Here is a 26,719-nt window from a genome sequence, read left to right as displayed (position 1 = left end):
TATTGTACTAAAAAAATAACTTGATTGAAATTTTAAAATGCATTAAAAAAAAAAAAAAATTCTAAGCAGTTAAAGATATTGGCCTAAAAGGTAAAGTTATCAATGAAATATAAAATGTATATATGTATGTATTTACTTCTTTCTATATACATATAATAGGGTTTTGTTCCACAGACTGTCAGTGTGTGTGTGTGTGTGTATATATATATATATATCATGTCATTAACATGGAGGGCTTTAGGACCGTGAGGCCAGCGGCTGCATTCCTGTGTATTTAAATAGGAAAGTCATGATGATGGTGATGAGAGCCACAACACACCTTTCCACGTCAGAAAAGAGGAAGACGCAGAGCAGCAGCCCAGCTCTGCATTCACTCGTAACCGTGTGACTGGATTGTGTTGGAGCCTCTCAGTGTGTGTGTGTGTGCGTGTGTGCGTGTGTGTGTGTGTGTTCCCGTGTCCATGCCCGCCGTGTAAACCTGCTCTGGCCGCGGTCCTCCGCCGTTTCTGCGCTGTGGGATGAGTTTTATCACCAGCCTCAGGCGCACCGTGAAGAAAGATGACGGCAAAAAGTGAGTAGAGGTGAAATGCATCCAGGAAATCACTGCATGTCCCGGGCCCTGCCCGTACTTGTTTGTTTTCATAGTTTTTGGCCCACGGTGGGGGTTTAAATCTTGCTTTGAGGTAGTCATCACACTGAGACTGTCGCAGAGCTCAGCACGTCCACGGCCCTCTGTACACCACGCACACACACACACACACACACACACACACACACACACACACACACACACACACACACACACACACACACACACTGAGAGGTTGCTTCCTGTGTGCCTGTGTAGCTGTCAGGTTTCCTCTTTTCAGTCAGAAACATGTTATAAGTCCACAGGCATTTTTATTTATTTATTTATTTATTTATTTACCACTGTCAGTAAAGAGAAACTTGGTGTCATGGTCCTTTTAAGTGCTCTCGTTAAGTATTATGTGACGAGTGTGCAGCCTGTTGGACAACATTGCATTCACAATGCGGTCAATCAAGATTACAGTCAAGAAGCATTGTGCTGACGGGATCTTTTTCGTAACAGGAAGTGATATTAGCATAATGAGTGGACGTTAGTATCCCAACACACATTCAACTCAAGTATTGTACACTTACTAAAGTACACTTTTGGGTACTCAGATTACTTGTATATGTCCTTATTCATCTACTCCTCTACATTTCAGAGAGAAATACTGCACATTTACCTTTATTTTCTCTGACAGATATAATCACTTGTTGCTTTACATATTTAACGTATAAACTATTTGGGTAACATATTGTCTCAATGGTTTTCAACATTTTTTGGCTCCTTATATAAAAGCAGTATCTGGATGGGGTAACATAACAGTCACAGAGGAGATTCTACTACTTTTTTCATTTTTTTTTTCATGCTCCATCTGCTGATACCACGTAGTTTATTTTTGCTTAAGTAGGCTTTACAATGCAATGCAGGGCTTTTACCATCAAAGGAGCAGTGTGCAGGATTTAATGGCAGTGTAATGTGATGTCATGGTAATTTTACTGTGAGCCAATGAAATAAATTGATTGTTTTCAGTCTTTTGTCTTGTGTGTGTTCGTTCTTTGGACACCTCGTCAACTCCACAATGAGTCTAAGACCAGCATGTTTAAACAGTTTCATCCTCCTGTTAATTTTACGTGACGTAAAACCTTCTTATTACCGTCTTAATTATTGCGTAAATCTTTTTCTGTGCTAGTAATGATTTGATTTTAAACAGTCGATGGGAGACTCTTGCTCACCAGACTCAGATCACCAGACTTCCAGTGTGCTAGCTAATGTTCTCTTCTCACCATCGTGAGATTCTTTGTTACCTTCTCTCCAAGATGTCCTTTGACCTCTTTCACAGGGATGCCACACAGGCACAGGACGTCACTGACAGTCCGGACTCCCCAAGCCGGTACGTTCACATTGTGCACATGCATTTTATTTGTACAATCAGAAACAATAAGGAAAGAACAAACCCTCTCACAGTGCCAGTAACACACAACATAATTATAGACATGAGCCTTCCCTACTTCAACTTAAAAAAGAAAGAAAACCCAAAAACTTTTACAAACAATTTTGTTTTTTAAAAAACACCCATACAGACAAACTCATACAGACATGCTCAGACTGATTTATATTTCTTTTCTTAGGTTGTCAGTCATAAACAGTCCAGATCTGGATCCCATCATAACAGACTTCAAGTGAGTGTATTTCAATTGAAAACCAAGTATTCAAATACTTTTTGTGAAGCTTGTGGTTGTGTGGAATTCTATTATTTTTCCAAAAAGTGCTTTAATTTCAGACTGATTTCTCAAAACTGGCAGGTTAATATCCGCACAGATTGATGAGTCATTGTTAAGAAATAAATAGCCTGGGAGTGTCCACATGTTTCTGTGTCTCTCCCGATCGTGTTCTTCTCACAATAGCTGCTCTTTCAGACTGTTTTCATCCCTTGAGATTCCCCTCCTTTCTCTAAAGAGCCTCGATTTTTGTTCCTCTGTTTCAGGTTACACCTACCGGACGACAAAGAGTCAACACGTCTGTCAAATGGGTGAGATCTGGAATGTGAACTCGCACTGATCATACAGCAACACTCAGGTTTAGATTAAAGAGAAGTTCTGAAAAACATACCAGTGTTTAGTCATAAACGAAAAGAAGAGGGAAGAGCTTTGCAGCTGCCATCAGGTACTTCATGTTTGAGACATGTTGAGGTAAAAGTCATCATAAGGTCATATCAATAATTCAGACAGAGAGAACCTGAGCATACCATCATCTCTAACTCTGTGAGTCGGGTTCGGACCGAGTGTGAACACAAACTTGTTGATTAGTATGAAGAAGTTTTATGGAGAGCCTGAGAAGGAGGATGACCGCATCTGATTAGATTTGAAGCCGGTAGTTAAAGGGAAAGAACGCGGCACCATTACGTATTTTTCCAACGCTTTTCCAACGTTCAATACATACTTCGTTTTTTGTTGTTCTAAATCTTTCCTTTTCTTTATTTGCCTTGTCGCCATCCACAATTTATTTATTCATTCTTTATTGACACTGAGGCATCACGTTTTCGTGTTGTCTCTTGACCGTGACATTACAGGAACGCCTTGAGGGAATTTCACTGCATCTGGCACTCAAAGTTGAGCTGATTAGATTTTGGTGGCCAAAAGATCACTGTGACCTCACAAAACAAGTGATGACATTTTATATCCAAAATGTTAAAGGTCAACTGCCCTGTGAAATCATCATCTTCTGCCAAACCCCTTTTTCTGTCTATAGCTCAGGAACGGAAGAGGAGATTGTGACCGTATTTCATGTATGGTCAGATACGGAATTGGTGACACTAATCTTGGGTGCCCACCTTGAACCTGTGCTGACTATATAAATCTACTTTGCTGTCAGGTTCAGGATATGTGTGAAGCATCCCTGTTTTACAATTTGTAGCTCCTTTGCATTTCTAGGTGATCATTTTTATTTTTTTTTTTGCAGCTGTGAGTATTACTACTGGTTCCTTTTTGTACTGGGTTATGGTTCAATAATTCACATCAACAACACACTCAGCAATCGGGTGTATTTTTGTTTACATACTGACTTTTACTTCTGTACTGTTTTGTACATAGTAGCTGGAGATTTTTGAATATTATCAGATTAGTTGAAGTATCAAATACAATTTTTGCCAGTGGAAACCCATGACCTACTGGTCTACACTCTATAAAGATGGATTTCCCTTCATGTCTCCTTGCTGACCCGAAGTGCTTTGCTCTTGTGTATTTTTTATGGGTGAATACAGGAGAGAAAAATGTGTGATGAGCACTTAAGACACGGTCACATGCGTGTGATCGTTATGCTTTCTTAAGCAGTGTTACTAATAGTGTATGTATGTGTGCTATAGAGCCTGGCTACTTCACAATTACTCTTTTACTCTTTACAGACAGGAATATTTAAGACTAAGATATGTGTTTTAGAACTATGATTAGTACTGACCTGAAATAAATGTGCTGATTTTCAACAAACTGCAGCACTGAGGAAGAGACGGATTCAAATTTTTCTATGAGAAATAGCAAAAACAGTTTTTGGAGATTTGCTACTTTTGTTTTCGTGCCTCTGAGGTGGTCGGAGGGTTTTCAGGTTGTCTGTCCTGCCTGTCCTCTCATTGTCATGAACATAATATTTTAAAGGAACTTCTTCAGCTCTGACATAAACAATTGATTTTTTTTGTAGTCAAACATCAAAGGTCACCGTGACCTCATAAAGCATGTTTGTGGACAAAACTAAAGTATTCATTCACTAATAATAACCAAATTTCACACAAATGTATAGTAGACATTTTATATTCAAATAGGTCAAAGGTTATCTTCATTGTGACATAATGTTCTACAAAAACACTTTTCTGTCCATTATTCAACGCCACAGCTCAGAATGAGAAGAGAAGATTGATTGATTAATTGAAGATTGATTTCACGTTTACTCAGATACTGATTGGTGACACTAATTTTGGGTGTCCACCTCCCGGCAAACATGCAACGTTTTGGAGACGTTCAGATGATGTCTGTATAACGCCGGTCGGTCCTGACCCGTCTGGTGGATGTCCAAGTCAGGTTCAACATCTCAACCAATGAGTAGGACCCTGTTTAGACATCCACCAAACGTCCAAGACGGGTTCGGTATCATTCTCCTTAGTGGACGTCATTTAAACGTCAGAAAAGACGTTAAGCTGATGTCTTTTGGAAACTGTGCTGACTATAGATTTTCTGTGCTGTCGGGGTGAAGATGTGTGTGAAGCTTCCACGTTTTCAAATGTGTAGCCTCTTTCCAGCAGCATCTGAATTAGAGGCATCGTCTACTGTCATGGCTTTAACTTTTTATTCTATCAGAATCAGATTTATTGGCCAAATTACTTTAAAAATCTCCCCTACATATATTATATGAGTGTGGACAGACATGGATGTAAACTGTAACTTGACTGGTTGGAGGAGGCAGACAATCATGAGATAACTCTAGTTTCTAAAGTGATAGTACACCTGAACATCTTTAGGTTTTGGACTGTTGGTTGGATAGATCAAGTTAAAGACATTTTTTTTATTATTATATTCTGACCCTTTACAGACCAAACAACCTGCAATTCAATAAAAACACAAATTAAATGTTAGTGGCAGCAGTAACACAGTAACTACTCTGAGGGGAATAAAAAACATTCTTATGAGAGGAATAAAAGTTATCTAATCACTCTTGAAAGCCGCTCAGAAGAGGGATTTGTTTTTTCTTTTCAAACCACTTGCACTACAAGATTCAAATGGTGTGTGTCTTCTCAGTGTTGACACGTGCTTTATTATATTAGTTTATTTCATCCTGCCAGCCATTTCTCAAAGTGATGAGTCATCGTTGCATTTTTCTGACTTTGGATGATATATATTTTTTTACAGAAGACATTTTGACTTGTCATAGCAGGACAAACACGGGTGTAATTCATACCAAGAACCATGGCTGCTTTCTATTTCTGTGTATCGGCAAGCCTTGTGAGGGAGCACTGAAACTATTCAAGCTAAATGAAGTGTAACCCCTTAACATCAATTCCCTGTGGTCTTTTTGCTGTATGTCATGTCATAATGTGTGCTAGGAGAAATTTGTCATGCACCACACATCTCTATTTACTCCTGATAGTGAGTTTAGCTGCTGAAGTGAGATGTGGGTCGAGTCAGTCCTCTCAGCTGATTTGCTCTGATAGTGCACACACACACACACACACACACACACACACACATCTAAAGATTGAGTGGTTAGAGTGATCAAACACCGTGCCTCCTGGCCCTCTGCCCTCACTTCATTCATATTTTCACATTAGCTCTTGTGCGTCAAACAGTTTGAGCTGCTGTGCTGCATCCATGTCCTCTATTTCTGGACTCTGTGCTGCAGCGCTCCGTCTCTGCCACTGCAGCAGACCTGACCGACTCAGATACTCCCAACACACCAGCACACTCTTCCTCCACCTTTTCAAGCCTCAGCAGCAGAAATGGTTTTGTGTTTGCAGTGACAGAACGCCTCGTGATTGTAACATATTTCTTCTCTCAGCGCTCACTCTTACCTGTTTTTGGTAGTTTCATGTCTTGTATAAAAATGCTGAGGCTGTTGAGTTGTAGGTATTTTGGCTCCTCCCCTGATTTGGCATTAACCAATCGGGGCAGAGACTGCAGTGTGTAGCCTGCTGGTGATGATCGGAAGAGGTGGGACGCGGTTTGTGTGTGTGTGTGTGTGCGTGTGTGTGTGTGTGTGTGTGTGTGTGTGTGTGTGTGTGTGTGTGTGTGTGTGTGTGTGTGTGTGTGTGTGTGTGTGTGTGTGTGTGTGTGTGTGTGTGTCTTAGAGGCAGCACAGATAGACTGTGCATTCTTTTCTCATGTGTGATAGTCATCCCAATCTCATTAACGGCTGCTGTTGCTGCTGCGTAGTACCTCTTCCTATTCCTCCCTCCCTCCCTCACTCCCTTTTTCTCTCTCTCCCTCCCTCCCTCCCTCCCTCCCTCCCTCCCTCTCTCTCTTCATTCATTCTGCCCCCTCTCTCTATCACCAGCCTTCCCTACACCATTACACTGCACTGCTGGAAAAGCCCAGGCTCACGCTCACTTCTGCAATTTTCTCTCTCTATCTCTTACTTCTGTCTTTTTCTGTGTCTCTCCTTCGCGCACACACACACACACACACACACACACACACACACACACACACACACACACACACACACACACACACACACACACACACACACACACACACACACACACACACACACACACACATACACACACACACTCTGCCAGATGAAAATGTCAGGAGAGGAAGAGACTGTGTCAAACGGGTAAGAGACTTGCTGCGTGTTGGGGATGACGTGTTTGTCTTTCAGCCGGCCTCTGTGAGATGCTCTGTAAGTGCGTGTGTGTGTCATTTTCTGCTTCCATTATCATGTGAAGGGAAGTGTCTGTCTCTGTGTGTGTGTGTGTGTGTGTGTGTGTGTGTGTGTGTGTGTGTGTGTGTGTGTGTGTGTGTGTGTGTGTGTGTGTGTGTGTGTGTGTGTGTGTGTGTGTGTGTGTGTGTGTGTGTGTGTTGTAGCCGTGACACTCAGGCATGTTGACAAACTCACTGGGTTTATCGTCGGAGCTGCTCGACTGTTTTGTGTCACAGTTTGAAGCAACGAATCCTCTGAACATCTTTTACCAGCTGTAGTGAGTGTGTGGAAAGCTCTGTGAACTGAAGTCGATAAACTAATGCTTCGTCACTCCCAGAGGGTTGTGCCTGTGAGTGTGTGTGCGTGTTATTTGTCTACTAGCCCGCATGAGCATATGCAGTGGCGCGTATATGACCAGTTGTTGTGTGCTAAGGGATTTTGTGTGTGTGTGTGTGTGTCTCTGTGTGCATTTGCCTGATAAGGATCATCATTGTGCATGTTGATCTCCGGAGAAATCAACCCAGAATTTCAGGCTTGCTGACTTGAAACTCAATTAAATTATTGGAACAATGCGTGGTATGCACATCCTGAACCTAGTGGGCTCTCCTCATTCAGGTTATTATGGCTTTTCTTTTTCTCACACAATAGTCACTTATTCCCTCCATTTAAAACAGAGTCCTGTACTGCGTGATCATTTTTGTTTCACTTGCTTTTCAGTATCTTCAGGCCTCGGATTGTGTTTCGAGTCTTGTCTTCCAGTCAGTCAGCACCAGTTGAGGTGGTTTCCTGCTATAAGGAAATGATAACTGATCGTCTATCCTTATTAACCCTGACAGTGACTTCTTAGCTTGCCGATGAGATTTCTAACTTGATCCAAACAACTTAAACAAGAATCATTTAGATTTTTTTTAATCTCACCCGTTATCTACAGTTATATGCACATGTATCTGCTGATTAAAGGATCTTATGTTTGTCAGATCAGGGAACACACTTACTGAAATACCATGGTACCTTAATGAGTCTTGATATTCATTATTTATTGAATTATTCTCTTAGTTTGAATCTAACAGGTGATTAGACTCTGACAAGTGTGACGTCTTTTCAAGAGGACTGAATAACGTGAAATGAATAAGCGTGGGGTCAAGAACTTGGTTGTGGGGTAATAATTCAGTTTTAGTTACCATCACCACCATCACTGTTTTTTATTTGCATCACAAAGCTGATTTTCCCACAAAACCTCACATTGAAAACAAGTTATTTTGTGTTTGTACATTTGCTGTTTGTTCACTTCGGTGCCTGATAAAATCTGGAGGACGTGCGTGTGTCGTACACAGTGACAGCAGCAGTTGTCTCGGGAGCTCAGCTTGCTGCCGGTCATACGGCGAACACAACAGTCACCCGCATGTCATTAGCTGGGGCTGCACCACTGTGTGTGTGTGTGTGTGTGTGTGTGTGTGTGTGTGTGTGTGTGTGTGTGTGTGTGTGTGTGTGTGTGTGTGTGTGTGTGTGTGTGTGTGTGTGTGTGTGTGTGTGTGTGTGTGTGTGTGAGATGAGCTTAAAGTTCCTCTGTGTTTGTAATGGACAGGAATGTAAAGTCGATTACTCACTGTTATATACATTAGTCGTAGTTTGCCCAGTTTTTGCTCTTCTATTCTTCTACATCTGTTCTCCTGTTTGCTGCTGACATCCTGCAGTTTGTAATCCCCACTGACTGATTGAGTGTGTTTCCAGCTGTTAAATGTAAATGATGAGCAGTTGTTGTGCTCATGTGATCGATACAGAGGCCTCGGAGCTCAAAGCGCAACATCAAAACAACAAAACCAACATTAATATTGTCATTACACAGTTTGATATAAATATCTAAATCTAAGAAAAAGTATTGTTTTGCATAACCAACAAGTCATAATCCAAATGAAAGAAATGAATCATCTTAATGTTGATGATCCCGTCAGCCATTAGTATTTTCGATTTACCATGAACTTTTCCATTTATCTGCTCATTATGCTGAGTGTTGATTTGTTTTTCACACATGCTGTGAACTGTTCGCACACTGAGGAGAGAAGCAGCTCTCATTCAAACAGATCCTATTAAAACTACAGCGTGAAATCAGAGTGGGGCGAACCATTGTAGTGAAGGAACAGTGAATGATTCCTCAGTCATGACCTGTGTGCCGTTTGGCCACACTGTACACTCCAGCCATTAAGAGCATCTGTTCTGTAATAGAAAAAGATTCTGTTAAAAACGGGTCCCAGAGCTTGTGTTGTATAGGTGGTTGTGAGAGAGCTGTAATTTATGCTGATTCCTTCTGTAATTTGGGGTGTGATGCAACAGAAACAACATTAACAGCAGAGCGCTCTCCTCGAGCCAATTTCATCGTGTGGTTCGCTCTGCCCGTGTCCCTGTTTCTCTTCTGAAGAAGTAGATGAGTCAAAAGGATTTCATAAAGGAAAAATATGAAAGTAAACAGAAACAATATTAAGATTTGGAGGATGATGGCAGAACAGTTTGAGGTCACGTGGGTCTGTTTTGCATTTAATAAGTTTGATATGCTCTGATCAGAACTGCTCCATTAACCAGGAATTGATCTAATCCTTTAACTGTTGTCTTGGTAACTGTGGTGGATGATAATTTGTTTTCATCCCCTTTTTCATTTAGATTTTGTGTGTGTTTTTGTTCTGCAGTTGCTCGCGGTCAGACCTCTCGCTGGCTCTGGACGACTGCATGGCAGCCTTGGATCTGTTCCTCAGAAATGAATTTGAGGAGGCGCAGGCCCGACTCAGATGCAGGTAAGAGCAGAAGCTGCCGCGCAAGCTAATCCAGCTGCTGTTGTCTGCCGGCTTTATGGACAAATAATCAATCAAGCTGAGGCTAGAGAGGCCTGCAGGTCAACAGATGTTTTCCTCGTATGTTTTTTGACTTCCTGGATGAGTTGTTGGAATTTTGGAAGATCTGCCACTTCTAGGAAGGTTCACTGTTGTTCCATCAACTCCTCCATCATTTGCAGTTCATGTTTCTCACTGTGTATCTGTGATGTCCCAGAGCCGTCGTAAATACCTTTCGAACTTTTTCCAGACAGTATTTCAATCACATTCTTCCTCATCTCTTCTGGAATTACTTTTGATTTTTGCACAATGTGATTGATACCTTTTTGCCAACTTCTGAAAACGATTTATTTAAGTGATGATTAGATTGAACAACTCTGGTGGTAATCATGCCTGTGTGTGTCTGTCCAACTACAACCAGTTATCAGTGCAGTTTGGTAGTTTTTTGGATTCGGTAACAAATACGTTTTCACACGGGCCCAGTTGTCATTGGATAAACTTTTTTTTTTTGCTTACTCGAGTTGCCTTTGGTTTGTGTTTAATATTGTTTAAAAAAGTAACACCGTTTAGCAAGAGATACACACAAAAATAGCAAAAATCCATCAGGGTTTAAATTCTTTTTCACAAAGTCAGATTGTAAGAAAGGGATGGATTATCATCAACATGTCTGATGTTTTGTCAGGTGATACATAAAATGTTTTGCAGTTGAATGTTTCCACATGAAAGGCTGCCCTCCCAAAAGGAAGAAAATCAGTTTATATGCTCAATATAAATGTCATAGAATTAGGGAAGTTTAATTTATCAGTCATGAGCTTCTTGGTCATTGTTGCTTTAATGTGATGCCAATTGAAAAGTCCATATTAATTAATAAGGGCACATCATTGATTTTACACATCAAAATTAGTTTATTTGTGGTGGGGAACAGCAGCTGTAAAGTGTCTTTAGTAACTTCTTCTAGCTCTCTAAAGCTTTGAAAAATAACCCTGAAGATTTCCTCTACATCTTTTGAACTAAAAGTGTGGGATCCCACATCAGAGCTGGCTGACGTCTTACATGATTGGTGTGGTGAGAATCCCCTCCCCTCCAGTCCTGTACTCCCAACACTGTCCTCAGGTTACTCCATTGTTCACTGCTTATTCTGTGCTTCATTATAAGAATGCCTATCAGATGGTTGCTGCTATCCGTCCCCCTTTGTCTCCTCTCTCTGGGGCTGCGGGCCACTCCTTGGCCCTAGTTTCTTCCTTTCAGTGCTGACTTACAAAAAGAGACACAAGACCAGCTTCCTCTCAGCCTGCACTTTGTATTTTTGTACCAAAACTGGAGTGGTAGATAGTTAGTTAGTGTCAGAAACATAAAATGCTTCATTATTTGAACTGGGATTTGTGAACTGTTCCAACCCAGAGGACAGTCAGTCTAAATCTACGTGGAGCTGCTCCCACCAGGGGTTTAGTCAGCCTAGTGGGTGTCCTGATTTCTGTATTGATCCTCTTCACACAGCTCTCCTCTTTTCCCAGTCGCTGACGTGGACCTAGTTGCAAATATGTTCATGTTCTGTTTGTTGATGTTTTGAGCACAGATGGTTTGCTGCGCCACATTAATCAGGACATTATGAATGACAGAAATCAATGTAGTTTGAAATAAGACAAAGTGCTTGTGATCTGGCCAGATATTTTGTTCTTTACTCTGATTCAGTTTAATTACTGTACAAAGGAATTGTTAAGCATTTCCTGCTTCCTTCCTTCTAGTATGTCACGAGTTTAACAAAAGTATTCAGCAAGAATAATGTTGCATTCAAATAAGGTGCTGCTTTGCACTTGAATGCAAAACTCCAATCCAACTGAGGAAGATCCTTTTTTGTTTGGTTTGTGCAAAATCACTTACAACCTTATTCAGAGTTTGCTCTTCAGGCTGATGGCCTGGGGTGTCTGACCTCTAATATGTAATATTATGTAAACTATGAAGACATCTGCATTGTGAGAGAGAGACACTGAAAGACTCATCTGTAGGAGATGAAGAGCCCGAAGGATGTGAAACACCAGCAGAAGCTTTTCTTGTCCGTCTTCTGCTTTAATCCAGGTGCTCTCCAAATGTCTTCTTGTTTAGTCTGTGTCTCTTTCCTCCATCTGTTAGCTGTGCTCTGACACAGTCTGGTGGGACTAGCACACACACACACACACACACACACACACACACACACACACACACACACACACACACACACACACACACACACACACACACACACACACACACACACACACACACACACACACACACACACAGCATGCATTGGGAGGAAGACAGGGTTGAACATGACATAAGAGTGGCCTAAATACTCAAATTCACATAGTGGCATGTTTAATGAATGTGAGAAGGATCTAAGACATACAGCATGTCATCTTCTCACCAGGTCTGACTGGGACAAGGAATCAAACATCAGTTTAATAGTCAGTTTAATAGTTAATAGTCATGTGGCAAACTGTCCAGATGCTGCAAATTATGAATAGGATCAGATTCATTTTTGATGACTGTTAGATCATGTTGGCCATTTCTGGCAAGGTTGTTTAGTTATCTACCAGCAGAGTTCTCCCTGAGCAAAATACTGATTCACTGCACTGCAACCTGCTGCCCTCACTAGGCATGTAGGTGCACAGCTACGCAGCGAGCTGAAAACTTGCAGTAAAAGCTGAAGACAGCAGACTGAGCAGTGTAGTGTGTGACGATGACTGCAATCAAAAACGCAAAACCTTGTTTAAACCGACAGGTGGAGGTCCGAGTGGAAGAAAAGAGGGAAATTTAGGGCAGAATCATAGGTTAGGTTAGGTTAGGGTTAGGTTAGGGTTAGGTTAGGTTAGGTTAGGTAGTTACTTTATTAATCCCCAAGGGGAATTTTTTTTAAATATGCCGAGGTCTCAGTTTTCTGAGGTGTATGCAATGAGCCTAACTAACCGTACAAGCAGCAGGTAGAGAGGAAAGGTAGAGTCCTTAAGGGGACGGGTAAAAAGATTCAAATACAGAACAGTTATCTTGACAGTCACTGATTCACCAATTATAATAATGTATTAGCAACACATTAACTCCAGACAGCTAATATAGTGGGTTTGGTTAATAGTATATGAAACAACAGTCACAAAGAGGCAGTAAGAAAAATTGTCCCCCCATATAATGCTTCAGTAAGGACATGTCTGGACACAGATCTGACAAAATGTTGGAAGTTACACTGTCTGTGAAGCTGATGTAAAATTATACCACTTGTGGTTGTTAATACAGAGAAGTTAAAATATGTTGCTGATCTCTGAAAGTCTTTAAAAGCTGTGTTGGAGTTTAAACCACTTTCTTCAGCTGCTGTAGTTCACTGCAGCCTTACGGGACGCCCTCATACTTACATACTTCTGACCACAGGTTCTGTGGACCGAATATCACCACCACTTACTCATATCATGTCATATAACCATATCTCTCTTTAAATTGCTACTCTGCTGTAGGGTTTATATGTTTGAGGGGATTCTAGGTTTCCTTTCTTTAGATTTTTTTCGAGGAGCTGCTACAGGCTCTTCTATATCATTGCAGGAACATGCTTGCTTAGTAACCAGTCACGTGTTTTTCGGTGTGTTTTTCGAAAATCCCGGTGGTATCCAACAGCAGGCTTAGTTACATTTGCCAGCCCTCTGTTCAAACATGCCAAGCAGAGTCCTAACTCTATTCTCCCATCATGTCGTCCTGCCTTGTCCCTCACAGCTGTAGCAGTGAGTGGGTATGCTGATGTATAATGTACGATCCACTAACTAACATGACTCGGTGTTCTGTCGATGGCTGTGGCTTTTTTTCAGGGTTGTGGCGCATCAAAGATTTCTTAGAAATGTAGTGATGCTCTCGCCATCTCTCGACATTGCTAAACTTCCTGAATTTTACTGACACGTGCAAAACTGAATAGGAGGGTTGCCTGTGCATATGGTTTTCGAGAAATTACAAAGCAGCTCCTCCCTTGTATCAGAAAGATCTAAGATGATGCTGACTGAAGTTCTGCTGTGAGATATTTGAAATTCCCGGCCACTCTCTGCACAGCTCCAAAAAAAAATTATTTACCTCACAGCTCCATCTTAAAAGGTGCCTCAGCTTGAGTTTGAGTAGCTGTCTTACATAATTGAATGTGACGCAATGGAAATGTAAGGCAGGCAAATCTCTCTACTTCTCAGTCTGCACCTCTGCCTTCTCTGACCGCCTGCTGCTGCTTCCTGCTTTTTACTGAGTCACTTCTTGTGTAATCACTGAGGTAGAAATTAAAATAAACTTCTTTAGGTGAACAGCTGAAGCTTTTCAAACTCTGATTTATTACTGCAACTTTTATTTGACAGATTAAAAGTTACATGAATGACAACACAGTAATCTCTGTTTGCCTATTTATTTTCTTTGGCTAAAACATGTATTAAGAAAATGAATTTTAGCAGGAAAACAAATTGGTGGTTTGTCTTTTCGTTCAGTTTCCGTAGGTTGGAAAATTGCATTATGCAAATCTAGTTTGTGACAGAAAGTTGACTCTGTTTTGAGGTCAGAGTAACATCACAAAGGCTGGTCGCATGAGTCTGTGTGTGATGAGTAGCAGTGAAATGTCAGTCATGCAGACTGACAGCATTCCTCTTCCACACACTTCTGACTTGAGGTTACCACACTTATTCGACCGTGTCTTTGTATATCTTTGCATGTGTGTTTGTGTGTGTAATACATGCACAGTATCGTACATAGATAAATACAGAATACATAAAGCTAATTAAACCATAAACTGTGACTCTAGTCGGACAGAATATTTTGCCAAAGCCCGGTATTGTAGCTCTTCTGTTTAAGTTAATTTGTTTTGAGTGATTAGTTCTAATAATGGTTTAAAACAGGATCAACGTGTTTTTTTTCCGACTCGTTCAACAGGTATATCTGCTGAAAAAAATGTATGACAAAGACACTTTTATTCTTCTTTATCGCTTTGAACCCATAAGGTTTAACTCTTGTTAAACAGAGGGTGAGATGTGACACTCCAACAGCCACCGATATAAATAGACATTGTTGTTTTTTTATGTAGTGTTGTAGTTTTAGTCTCCTCAATCACACCTGTCTGTTGTTAGCAGTAATTGATTGTTCTGTGCCCACGTTGTTCTTCTCTCTCTAGGATTAAGTGACTACTATATAACTCTTTAATGTCCTTAAACAAAAAGCTCCCTCTTCATAATTTCTGTCTGAAAGCAGCACTTTATTTATCTGAAACAAAATGATGAATAACATTTATCACATCTTATTTCCTTTTCAAGGCCAAAAGAATAAACATTATGTGTCGTCCTTTCTTTTTTCAGAGCCAAAGACAGCATGTACCACGCTCTCACTTACGCCACCATTCTAGAAATGCAGGCCATGATGACCTTTGACCCCCATCACATTCAGGTTGCAGGGAACACCATGAAGGAGGCGCAGGCTATCTGTCAGCGGTGAGTCTTTCCCACAGCACCAGAGTGAAATAATGCTTTAGTGACCAGCTCATAAACAACGACAGAGGTTGTTGTTGTTTTTTGTTGAGTGAGCGGCAGAAGTTTTGTCTCCTAAAAGTTAAATTTTAGATAATGATATATTCTTTTAAGTTGCAGAAGGTGATCAAAGTGAGTCTGATAAGCACTCATACTGCTGATTCAGCCATTGAGACTCACAGCACATGATGTGCTGCGTGTAATGAACACTGGATCCAGTTTGTAACATCGCACCAAAACCAAAGATCATCCCGACTCAGCGTCCCGAAGAATGTCACAACTACTTGTCAAAGTTTTTCCTGAAGCCTGAATCCATCATGACTCAGAGCTGCACCAACAATACATCTCATTACCACCTCTGTTAAACACACACTCTTATTGAGACAAACCCTGATCTGAGGTCAGAGCTGCAGTTTTCCTTTTTAACATTGTGATAGGCAATTTAATGCACAGTCAGCACCTTTTCTTGCTGTAACTTGCAGCAGCTCAGCATCCTGTCTTTACTGGAACGAAGCTGAGCATCTGATTTGCACTGAAACAAGATAAGAGAGGACATCCAGGGCAGTGCGGCGCGGCTGAAAAACAGTCCAGAAGATTTTTATTGATCTGTGATCATTTTCATCCGATGAAGAATCTGTGTTTTGTCTTTTCTCCATCAGGCACCGCAAGAAGTCAAGCTTCTCCAAAAGCTTCACAGAAGGTCAGTAAAGTCCTATTGACAAGATGACTGAAACATGTTGCCATAATTCAAAATAACACAGTGTCAGGGGTTTCCATGTGTGAGTACTTGAGCGTATGAGAGCTGGTGTGAAGTGTGCTAGTTTGAAACTTTACTCTTATTGTGTGTATGTATATTTTTACTTCAGAGGAACTTCATGCAGAAGTTTGTTATGCTGAGTGTCTCCTTCAGAGGGCAGCACTCACCTTCCTTCAGGTGAGTAGGGAGGCTTAGCCAGACAGGCTCTGGTCATATCTGGCATGACAATGCAGTCTTTTAGCAGTGTGTTCTCATATGTTTCCTGAGTCACAGTGACGGACTACCTACTCAGCTGACTTCCCAAACTACCAGCTGCACAGAAAGTGGGAGAGATTTATTTGGAAAGTGAAAACTGAGCTGGTGGCTAGAGAGCAGCTGCTTAGTGAATGAAAGCACAAACTGTCTCCCTGAAGCTTGTTTCATCCAAGCCTCCCCTGGTTTACTTTTTATTTATAAGTGTACCTCGTCTGTAAGCCTCACAAGGTTTTGGTTGAGAATAACAATCTCTACCGCTCTGACATTTACATGTACTCTCATAATGAATTTTAAAAATGAGTTTGAAACATATTTGGTGTATTTTGGGCACAAAACTAAAGAAGGCAAACAACTGGAGCCTCCTAATTCACTCATTTAATTTTCCTCATCAGTTTCCTAGTTGGTGTCTGGCAAGACATTTATTTATTGCGTCCACGTCATTGTAATAATGTGAAACTATTTACCCACAATAAAGTACTTCTTAAATGCAGTATATCAGATTGGGGGTCTGAAGGCTTTCAGGCTGATCTATTTCATGACATTATAACATCTATTTACTCAGCTATTTATAAAGAGAAATGGAAATAAAAGGAATATTTTTTAAAATTTCTTTAAGAGCATTTCAAATTTTGTATGACAGCGCACATTCATTTGGTAGAATAATTGACAGTAATAACTTACAGATGTTAAACAAGTCATAAGTAGGCTAATTGACAGAGCATTAAAATGAGGCTTGAGTGAGCAACTGCTTGTTGCTTTGACTCCTCTCTCTTCACGCGTCTGTACATGTTTGTGTGTTTATATACGTGACGTAAGTGTCTACTTTCTCAGACTGTGCAAGTGAGATCCGATGACAACTGGTTTCTTACTTCAACCTGTACGCTGATGATCAGGTCACAAAACACGCATGTCACTGCCAAATGTGAGCAGGGCCATAGCTTGTCACTGAATCTGCCACCAGTGATAATTTTCTGTTTGTTTAAACTCATTCGCTGCCTCTCACTCCTGCTCAGGATGAAAACATGATCAGTTTCATCAAAGGGGGAATCAAAGTGAGGAACAGCTTCCAGACATACAAGTGAGAATCTCCAGAGTATCTTTAGTCAGCCTTGTATCGTTCCCTTTTTTAATACATGTGTCCTTTTACCTCATTACATGTTTAAAATTTTTCCTGTCATCTGCTTCCTTTATCTTCACCTCACAGAGAGCTTCACACTATCCTCCAGTCCTCTGGATACACTCAAGGTGCCAACCATGAACATTTTGAGGGTGGTGTTAAACTGGGAGTAGGAGCCTTCAATCTAGTGAGTACGAGACTCAGTGTAATAATTCATGGGCTTGTAATATGTATTGAGCCTGATCCAAAGTTTTATAAAAAGACCAAAAACTAAAGTAAAAGATGAACATAAAATAAGAGTTGATATCATTTCACATGCAGACAGCTGGTGTGTCTGGAACTTAGTACTCTTCATGTAATGATGACTGCACAGTTTAAAGAAATTCTAGACCATTTCCTTGGAAACCACCAGTGTTTTAATGACAAAGAGAGTTCTAGTAATCACGCAGCTCGCATTTCATTTCAACTGCATGTCTACTTTCTGCAGATGATTTCCATGTTGCCGACGCGGACGCTCAAGCTGCTGGAGTTTGTCGGTTTCTCCGGTAATAAGGTGAGTCCTCCTGCGAAGTAAGAGCCTGTTGAGTCTTACAGAAGGATGGAACGGCTGTAGTTAGATATATTTAGATAAGGGATGGATCCTTCTGCTCTGTGTGAAGTGCTGCTTCCTCGAATAAACTGTAAATTGTGTGGATAAATTATGAACTGATGTGTGACTGCATCAACTCTATTGATTAACGGGTAAACTTGCCTGTGACACCTGGTGAAACATGAAACAAACTATTTGAACTGCACAATTTGATGGATCAATGAATTAAAAGTTTCTCTGACTAATAGCTGTCCATATTAACACTAATTATTATTTGCTGTGGTAATTTGTTTGTTCATGTAGGAATTCGGTCTCCAACAGCTTCAGGATGGCTCTGCAGACACCACATTCAGGTCCTTCCTGTGTAACATGCTACTGCTCTGTTATCACACATTCATGAGCTTCATACTGGGTGAGAAAAGACACACACACACACATGTAGCTGCAAACAACCACAAAGACAAACAAGGGTTTTAGCCCGCTTTGTTCTGACTGTTTCTCGCAGGCACTGGAGAAGGAGACGTTGAGGATGCCGAGAAACTGCTGGAGCCGTACCTCAAAAAATATCCGAAGGTTTGCCAAAATAAAAGTCGGTTCTCCTGTTAAAGTCCTGCATGATGAGAAGTTTAATTTCCCCTCAAACATACTGTGTTTTGTCTTTCTCCAGGGATCCATCTTTTTGTTTTTTGCTGGTCGAATAGAAGAGATCAAGGGTAACCTGGATGGTGTAAGTAATTTCTTCATGGGACCCTTTATCTAGTGAAGCAAACCAACTCATAAACATGACCCATAAAACATGACTGCTGCTCAACACAGATCAGCATTCGACCTGAATATCTATAAGAAAAAAAGAGATTGTTAATGTTTGCTCGTGTGTGTTTCTGCCAGGCTATCAAGCGCTTTGAGGAGTGCTGCGAGGCTCAGCAGCAGTGGAAGCAGTTCCACCACATGTGCTACTGGGAGCTGATGTGGTGCTTCACCTACAAGAGGCACTGGAAGATGGCCTACTTCTACGCTGACCTGCTCAGCAAGGAGAACTCTTGGTCCAAGGTGGGCCACAGTGTTGGGTTTTGAATATGCAATGGTAGTACGAGTAATAGCTGAAAATTTAAAGTTCGTCAAAAATACAAAAATTTGTTACATAGAGATTAGCTGTTGTACTGTACCCTGTACAATTACTGATGAAAGAAAAGTTTAGTTGGAAAGTTGTTGAGTGACTAGCAGTCAAATTTGGTAAAATATCAAACCTTCTTTAACAGACTTTTAAGATTTATCATTGTCACAGTTTTTATAAGCAGAAATAATGTTGATCTTTTCTCAGCTTACATGAGAAACATCCTTTACAGAAAACCCCCCCCCCGTGAATTTCACGTGGAAAATCTCGTGATCACTTGTGACCACATACACGTGATCGTGCATGTGAAACATTTATTTTTCCCATTGGAAACGAGTTTATAGAGGTCCATATTTTCAACACATTTTCCCCATGTTATAATAAGTTGCAACATGTGGTAAACATGCATCATACATGTGATCACGTTTCCCATGTGGAAAACTATTTTTCTTTCTGCATGGGATATCAAAATTGCTCCCTTGTAGTTACGTTTTTCTCTCTTCATCTTATTTAAAAAAAAAAAAAAGAAAGACGAGATTGCAGTTGTAACCACACTTTTCCATCCCTTAGGCTACCTATGCGTATATGAAAGCAGCCTACCTCAGCATGCTGACTCAGGATGAGTGCCTAACCTTTGGGGAGACTGCGCTAACTCTGTTCAGGTATGAACTTGCCTGAAATTACTCACAGCAGCGACAGTGAAGCAGATGATTCACAATGACAGCTTATCTATGATATAATAGCTGATGTTGTCTTCACTGGTTCGGCCAAATGAGATGAACCCATTTATCCTCATAGTTCAGGCTATTCAGACAGACAGTTGTGTCTGATGTTGTCTTTCAGTAAAAGACTGTCTTTGGTAAGGGATATGAATTAGTAATAAGAGATTCCTATATTTAGGACTATTAGAGACAGAATATATCCAGGATTTATTGGCTCAAAGTTGTCCAATTGTTTGCTAATGGTAAACACTATAAACACAGAGCTCCAGCGAGTGAATATCTGATTGGACCTGTGGCATTTTTAAACTGTCTGGGAGATATGTAACTACTAGAAACTGTGTGTGTCACATATTTTCTACATATTTATGTTTGTGCTGCATTACATTTCAGGCAGATCCCGGGACTGAAGCAGAAAATAGCAGGAAAGTCTTTACCTACGGAGAAGTTTGCTATCAGGAAAGCCCGACGCTACTTTGCAGAAAATCCTATTCCTCTTCCTGCTCCTCCGCTGGTCAGTACTTGATGAGGCTGTCTGCCATGACTTGCTTTAGCATTACGTGTAGCATGACTGTATTTTACACAGTTTAAGGCACTGTGTTATATTGTTGAAATAGGGTGTTCAAATCATATGATATAGTGTAGTTTTTTTCACAGTTTTTGCCCTGTACTATTCTCTGTAGTCCTCCACATTAACTCTATTCAGCAGCGCTCTGAAAAGTGAAGGCACAAACGAGATGGACCCACTAATCCTCATGGTTCAGGCTATTTAGACAGTTGTAATACTCTAACCCGCTGTCATCAAAGTCAGTAGATACACACAGTGAGGGGAGGTAACCCTCTGCTCACAGAACCAGGGTTACTAGGCATAACATTTGCTCTGTTTCACAGAAATATTCCCCTTTAAGGCCCCAATATGTAACTTCTTTACCTTGAAATACCGGCTGCAAAATCTCTGCAAGATCTCCTGTGAAAAGTGCACTCTTGACCAGAAACAGTTTGTTAAACTTTTTGTCATTGCAAACAGCCAGCTGCAGATAACGGGTTAATCCTGGTCTTCTTGTGGTCTCGTGCAGTGTTCCAGCCAGTGATGTCATATACAGTAGCTACATTCATAGCTCCACTTTGTCAGGAGCCAGTCAGCAGCCTGTTTTTTTCCAGATGGGATATGGGTCCCCTGTTTCCATTTGGCTACATCAATCCAAACATACAGTGCGTGCGGAAAGTATTCACAGCGCTTCACTTTTTCCTTCAAGGGCCTTAGTCAGGGAGGTGACCAAGAACCTGATGGTCACTCTGATAGAGCTCCAACGTTGCTCTGTGAAGAGAGGAGAACCTTGCAGAAGGACAACCATCTCTGCAGCACTCCACCAAGCAGGCCTGTACGGTAAAGTGGCCAGACGGAAGCCACTCCTCAGTAAAAGGCACATGACAGCCCACCTGGAGTTTATCAAAAGGCACCTGAAGGACTGTCAGACCATGAGAAACTAAATTCTCTGGTCTGATGAAACAAAGATTGAACTCTTTGGCCTGAATGCCAAGCGTCATGTTTGGAGGAAACCAGGCACCGCTCATCACCTGGCCAATACCATCTCTATGGTGAAGCATTGTGGTGGCAGCATCATGCTGTGGGGATGTTTTTCAGCAGCAGGAACTGGGAGACTAGTCAGGATGGAGGGAAAGATGAATGCAGCAATGTACAGAGACATCCTTGATGAAAACCTTCTCCAGAGCGCTCTGGACCTCAGACCGGGGCGAAGGTTCATCTTCCAACAGGACAACGACCCGAAGCACACAGCCAAGATAACAAAGGAATGGCTTCGGGACAACTCTGTGAATGTCTTTGAGAGGCCCAGGCAGAGCCCAGACTTGAACCCGATTGAACATCTCTGGACAGATCTGAAAATGGCTGTGCACCGACGCTCCCCATCCAACCTGATGGAGCTTGAGAGGTCCTGCAAAGAAGAATGCGAGAAACTGCCCAAGAATAGGTGTGCCAAGCTTATAGCATCATACTCAAAAAGACTTGAGGCTGTAATTTCTGCCCAAGGTGCTTCAACAAAGTATTGAGCAAAGGCTGTGAATACTTATGTATGTGTTATATTTTCATTCTTTATTTTTAATAGATTTGCAAAAATTTTAAACAAACTATTTTCACTTTGTCATTATGGGATATTGTGTGTAGAATTTTGAGGAAAAAATGAATTTAATCCATTTTGGAATAAGGCTGTAATATAACAAAATGTGTAAAAAGTGAAGCGCTGTGAATACTTTCCGGATGCACTGTATGCAACCTGGCTGTGATCGTACCACAGGTGGCCAGCAAAAGTACAGGTGGAAACACACTCAGGAAGCATTCAGCTGTGACCTGTTCAGGCCACATTCGAAGGTAGCCTGGCAGCATGTGTCCACATTCATTTAGCAGTGGAAACCCAATGCCACCTGAGGACACATTGTAACACCGCCTACTCAGCTGACGTCTTCTGAATATTATTAAAAATAAATACAGCTCCACATCCCTGTGTTGGTATCTGACCCGGTGCACCGCTGTGTTACAGTCATGTTACAGCAGGTTTGTTAATTTGGGGATTTATTTTTTCTCCATTCAGTCTTTCGCCTGATCCGATCTCTGCCTGTTCTTCTTTTATTTTTATTTAACCTCCTGTGTGATTCTGCTGAGTGCAGCTGAACCGTAACTGACTGATAGCAGGAGAAATTTACTGCAAACTAACGTTGTGAAGCAGTAGTTAGTTAATATCGTGTAATTTCCGACACACATCATCCATAGCAGTGGGAGAGAGGCAGCGGAGACGCGCTGTGTATCAATAACAAATGAATAATGAATTCATCTAAAGAGCCGAACATCTCGCTGTGAATTAGATTTACAAACTCCAGTGTTTAGACATTTACAAACATGAAACACGTCATAGCCCTATATTTGTAACAGACAGCGCATTAAATAGCATACCTGTATCTTATACTCCTCTTCTCATGTATCTGTTTGTCTTGTAGTTTATTTTCTGTAACACATCGAACCCACAGCTGTTAGAGGCCCCGCCCCCTTTGATCCACTGCAGCGGAGACGACATGGAACAATGAATTAATCTGACCTGAATCATTGGGGTTCTTCTGGTTATTTACTTGAACATTTTTGTGACGTAGCCTAAGTGTTCATTTGCATAAACAGCAGTGGAAGTGAGATCTGAGCTCAGGTGGTCTCCCAGGACCATGTTGATGCAAGGTGGAAACACCCTGCCTAAAGATGGCCACTTTTGATCTGATAAAAACCAGGCCAGATGTCTGGATTGAAATAGCCAAATGGAAACAGTCTCGCTTGAGATCCGTACACGTTTGCGCTCCTATCTTTACCTTATTTGGTCTCAGGTCATGGGGCCTTTTGGTCTCCTCGTGGTAGATACAAGCATCTGACTTTTGTCCCCATAAGCCTGTAGCTCCCCTCAGTGGGTAAAGCCAATGTGAAATAAATCTAGTAAACGTAGCTCTATGAGCAGAGGGGCAGTTCTCTAACCATGTCACTCTGCCACTGACGTGTTGGCATTGTGGATGTCAAGTTAAATTAACATGGGCATTTACACAGCCTACATTTGCAGGGCTTGGTGGATCTATATTAATGGGATTAACCAGTACAGCTTCACATTAGTTTGCAGAGCTTGAACTGTAGTTATACGAATAACCTGAGTTCCTTTTAGTGACCCAAGGTTTGCTGCAGAGAGAAACTTTCCATGTTCACCTGTATCTATACAAAATTATTGGTTGTTGGCTGTGCATGACTTGTGTGTATGTTTGTTTATTGTCTAGGAGATGATGTACATCTGGAACGGCTACACAGTCATTGGCAAACACAAAGACCTAACCGAGGGCATGCTGAAAACACTGGATGAGGCACAGGCCAAACTTGACAGCTTTCCAAGTATGTAAAACCATTAACCGCATTCACAAAGATCAGTATGATGGACGCAAATTATAATTTTATTTTCCTTTGTAATGAGTGCTATACAGATTCTTGATTAAATCTAAGCAGATTAGAGAGTGATACTATTGTGTAGATATTGAGGATGTTTTGCCAGAATTACCTGTCTTGACATCCGTTTGCTCCCAAATGTTTGTCAGGGACTGAGTTCTCCATAGATGATCAGTGTCTGCTGAGCCTCTTGAAGGGACTGTGTCTAAAACACCTGGGACACCAAGAGGAGGCTGAACACTACTTTACCCTCATCCTCTGCAAGTAAGCCTCTCTCAGTAACATACAGAGACATGTACAGTACTCTGCATACATCCAGTAGTTGCTTGCATCTGCCTAATTCACTTTTCTTTACATTCTGGTGAAAACAATCAGCTTGATTTTGACAGGTGAACAGCTCAAGAGTTAAAAGGAATCATACTGACTTGACAACCCCCGCCCTGTTTTGTCGTTGTCTGCAGTGAAACTCAGATCAAATATGACCACTATCTGGTTCCTAATGCCCTGCTGGAGCATGGTCTGCTGTGTCTGGAGCAAGGCAGGAAAGACGAAGCTATCAAACTCCTAGAAACAGCAAAGTGAGTCTTTCAACCAGAAAAACATTCTAATCATAAGAAGCTTTTGAAATCAGGGATTTTACAATTACTGCAATTTAAAGGAATGCTTACTATGGATTATACACATAATGTTTAGCTATAAGACCGCAGTTTTAACGTTATTTTTTTTAAATTTAAATATCAATTTCAATAATTTGTATTCAATTCAATCCATTTTACATTGAATTTCAGACTAAAATGCAAACTTTAAGGTTTACTCGACTTGTGACAGTTGTGACAGTAAATGACTCTTCTTCCTCTGTTTCAGGCAAAATTACAAAAACTACTCAATGGAATCACGGACACACTTCCGTATACAGGCTGCTTTGCACAAGGCCAAGGGCACCGGGGAGAATGGCATCCATGTGCCCTCCAGCCCGTAACAGACAGAGGAGGGCACTCTTGGGCAGAGACAGCTTTCTGTTTCTGCAGGTGCACAATGCAACACTCAGACCAGGCCGCCTATTAGGGCTGGTGATTTGTTTTTGTTTTTTCATCAAGAGGGTAGGGGGACAGGGAGGCCTGCTTTTCTTCTCCGTGCCAACCCGACTGCAGCTCTGTGTGGCCCTGATTGACTTCGGTAGATTTGCTGCCCTCTTCTATATTATAATGACCTTCACTTCCTCGTGTAGAGACTAATTGAGAAATGTGCCTATATTTATGATACATTGCTTCTAGCAGGCTTGTTTGTTTAGCACTGTGGCCACCCATAAGGGGCGCACTAGAGTAAAAAGAGATAAGACATTATTAACATAACAAGGTCAGATACGTGTGGTACATACTGCGGATTATCTCCACTACTGTACAGGATAAAAATGTGCCCAGTGCTGGGTACTGAGCATATTTATGGAGCCAGACTACCAAACAGCCTTCATGCACTGTAAATGACTGACCCTAACTTCACCCAGCTAGCAGCACCACTTGACCCTCACATTTTATGAGTAATATAATTCAGAGAATATGGCCAACATGACACCTAATTAATGCAGAAATAGTTTGACATCAGGTCTATATCCTATCATGCAAGTCACCTCTTAATCCATGAGGACTACAAGATGATTTTGTAATGTTTCATTGATCAAAACCAATGTGACCAAATTAGTTATCACTTCTGAATGTCGCCTTTTTACACTACATAATTATCGGCTCATTGTGTTTGTCAGAGTGAGTGAACATTTTATTGTCTATTTTACATTCTCTTCCTTTCCTTGAAACATATTGAAAGACACAAATGTATTCTTGTGGAATACTCTTACAGTCTCCTTCCTGAGAAATGGTTAAATCTAAAATCCTGCTGTATTTACAGTTACATTTTTGTGCCTTTTGCACAGAGTTTGGTAAATCAGCCAAACATGCAAACTCTCCAGAGTAAAAAAAAAAATAAAAAAAAAATGCAGTGAGAGTTGTTCTTTACATTTATATACTGTAAATGGCACCTTTTACAAAAATTGTCCCGTTTTAAGAGGACAGATGAATGTCTTTTAGAAAGGCAGACTCCCTCCTTTTCTCCTCCTGGTTTATGGGATAGGTTCCAGCAGTACTTGAGCTTGAACAAACAGGCCATTCACAGCGAGCAGCGAAGGGCTGCGTGCTTGTCCGCCTGCTGCATCTTTAGTAGGTGAAGAAGCTCTAAACCACCACAACCTCCACATTCTCCGTGCTTTGTGAACATCCTCTGCTGCTCCCGGATGCTTTCCATCGAACCACCTTTTAAAGGACTTGAACACTGTAACCACACCCTGTATCAAATAATAATATGTATATGAACAAATAGGGGTCACCTCTAACACAGTTGGTGGTTAGCTTATTGGAAGGGCTGTGTACCTGCAACACAGTGTCCAAAACCTAGAAACACAGATGGTATCTCAAGTGTTGGAATTAGAGCACTGCTGATTTATTCATGATTAGAGTGAGGTTTGGGATTCAAGATGATGACTAGGAGTCAGTTTCAATTTGCTTTTAATGGTAGAGGAAATGTATTCTTATTGTTCTAACAGCAGTTGCTCTCCAGAATATTCCAATAACAAATCACACTTTACTTTTCAATAATTAATTAAGCTTATTTCTCTCTCCATCTGATTTTACACATATAGCCAAAAGAAATTGTAACCAAATTTAGTGGCATTGTATTTTTACAATCTGCATATTTTATCGGGCATGGCTACCACTGAGAATAATGACATTCCTGTATATAATGAATGTTTCTCTTGTAATTTAAAATGAAATGATGATAAGCAACTGAACATCCCATTTTGTCGTCTTTTTATTTATTTATTTTAACACAA

At 41.0% G+C, this 26,719-nt stretch overlaps 1 protein-coding gene across 2 annotated transcripts; it reads left to right on the top strand.

Annotated features, from left to right (window-relative positions):
• The first annotated feature begins 334 nt into the window (after positions 1-334).
• ttc39a (tetratricopeptide repeat domain 39A) lies at positions 335-26,677 on the top strand. 2 transcript variants are annotated; one of them, XM_069698988.1, is made up of 21 exons: positions 335-571; positions 1,911-1,961; positions 2,200-2,250; positions 2,556-2,600; positions 9,658-9,762; positions 15,138-15,269; positions 15,965-16,005; positions 16,172-16,239; positions 17,331-17,395; positions 17,522-17,621; positions 17,922-17,987; positions 18,327-18,435; positions 18,529-18,596; positions 18,691-18,750; positions 18,912-19,073; positions 19,708-19,799; positions 20,250-20,370; positions 23,676-23,787; positions 23,988-24,102; positions 24,300-24,416; positions 24,703-26,677. In XM_069698988.1, exons 1-21 carry the CDS (start codon positions 519-521, stop codon positions 24,815-24,817), a joined length of 1,848 nt encoding a protein of 615 aa, XP_069555089.1. In that variant the 5' UTR covers positions 335-518; the 3' UTR covers positions 24,818-26,677. The 2 variants fall into 2 exon arrangements, with proteins under 2 accessions (XP_069555089.1, XP_069555090.1); XM_069698989.1 differs by lacking the exons at positions 335-571; positions 1,911-1,961; positions 2,200-2,250; positions 2,556-2,600 and adding an exon at positions 6,517-6,889.
• The last annotated feature ends 42 nt before the right edge of the window (positions 26,678-26,719 follow it).

The sequence above is a fragment of the Brachyistius frenatus genome, unplaced genomic scaffold (genome assembly GCF_029030835.1).
Source record: "Brachyistius frenatus isolate BFR_SWC_R1_liver_20210118 unplaced genomic scaffold, ASM2903083v1 Contig_29, whole genome shotgun sequence".
NCBI classification, from domain to species: domain Eukaryota; kingdom Metazoa; phylum Chordata; class Actinopteri; family Embiotocidae; genus Brachyistius; species Brachyistius frenatus.
The sequence above is the reverse complement of the archived record's forward strand: the minus strand, read 5'-3'. Positions and strand labels throughout refer to the sequence as shown.

Excerpts from the sequence above, each read along its gene's own strand:
- ttc39a (XM_069698988.1), top strand. The coding sequence starts at position 519 with ATGAGTTTTATCACCAGCCTCAGGCGCACCGTGAAGAAAGATGACGGC. Across the intron at positions 9,763-15,137 it reads CAGGCCCGACTCAGATGCAG|AGCCAAAGACAGCATGTACC; the intron begins GTAAGAGCAGAA and ends TTCTTTTTTCAG. Across the intron at positions 18,597-18,690 it reads ACCTCAAAAAATATCCGAAG|GGATCCATCTTTTTGTTTTT; the intron begins GTTTGCCAAAAT and ends GTCTTTCTCCAG.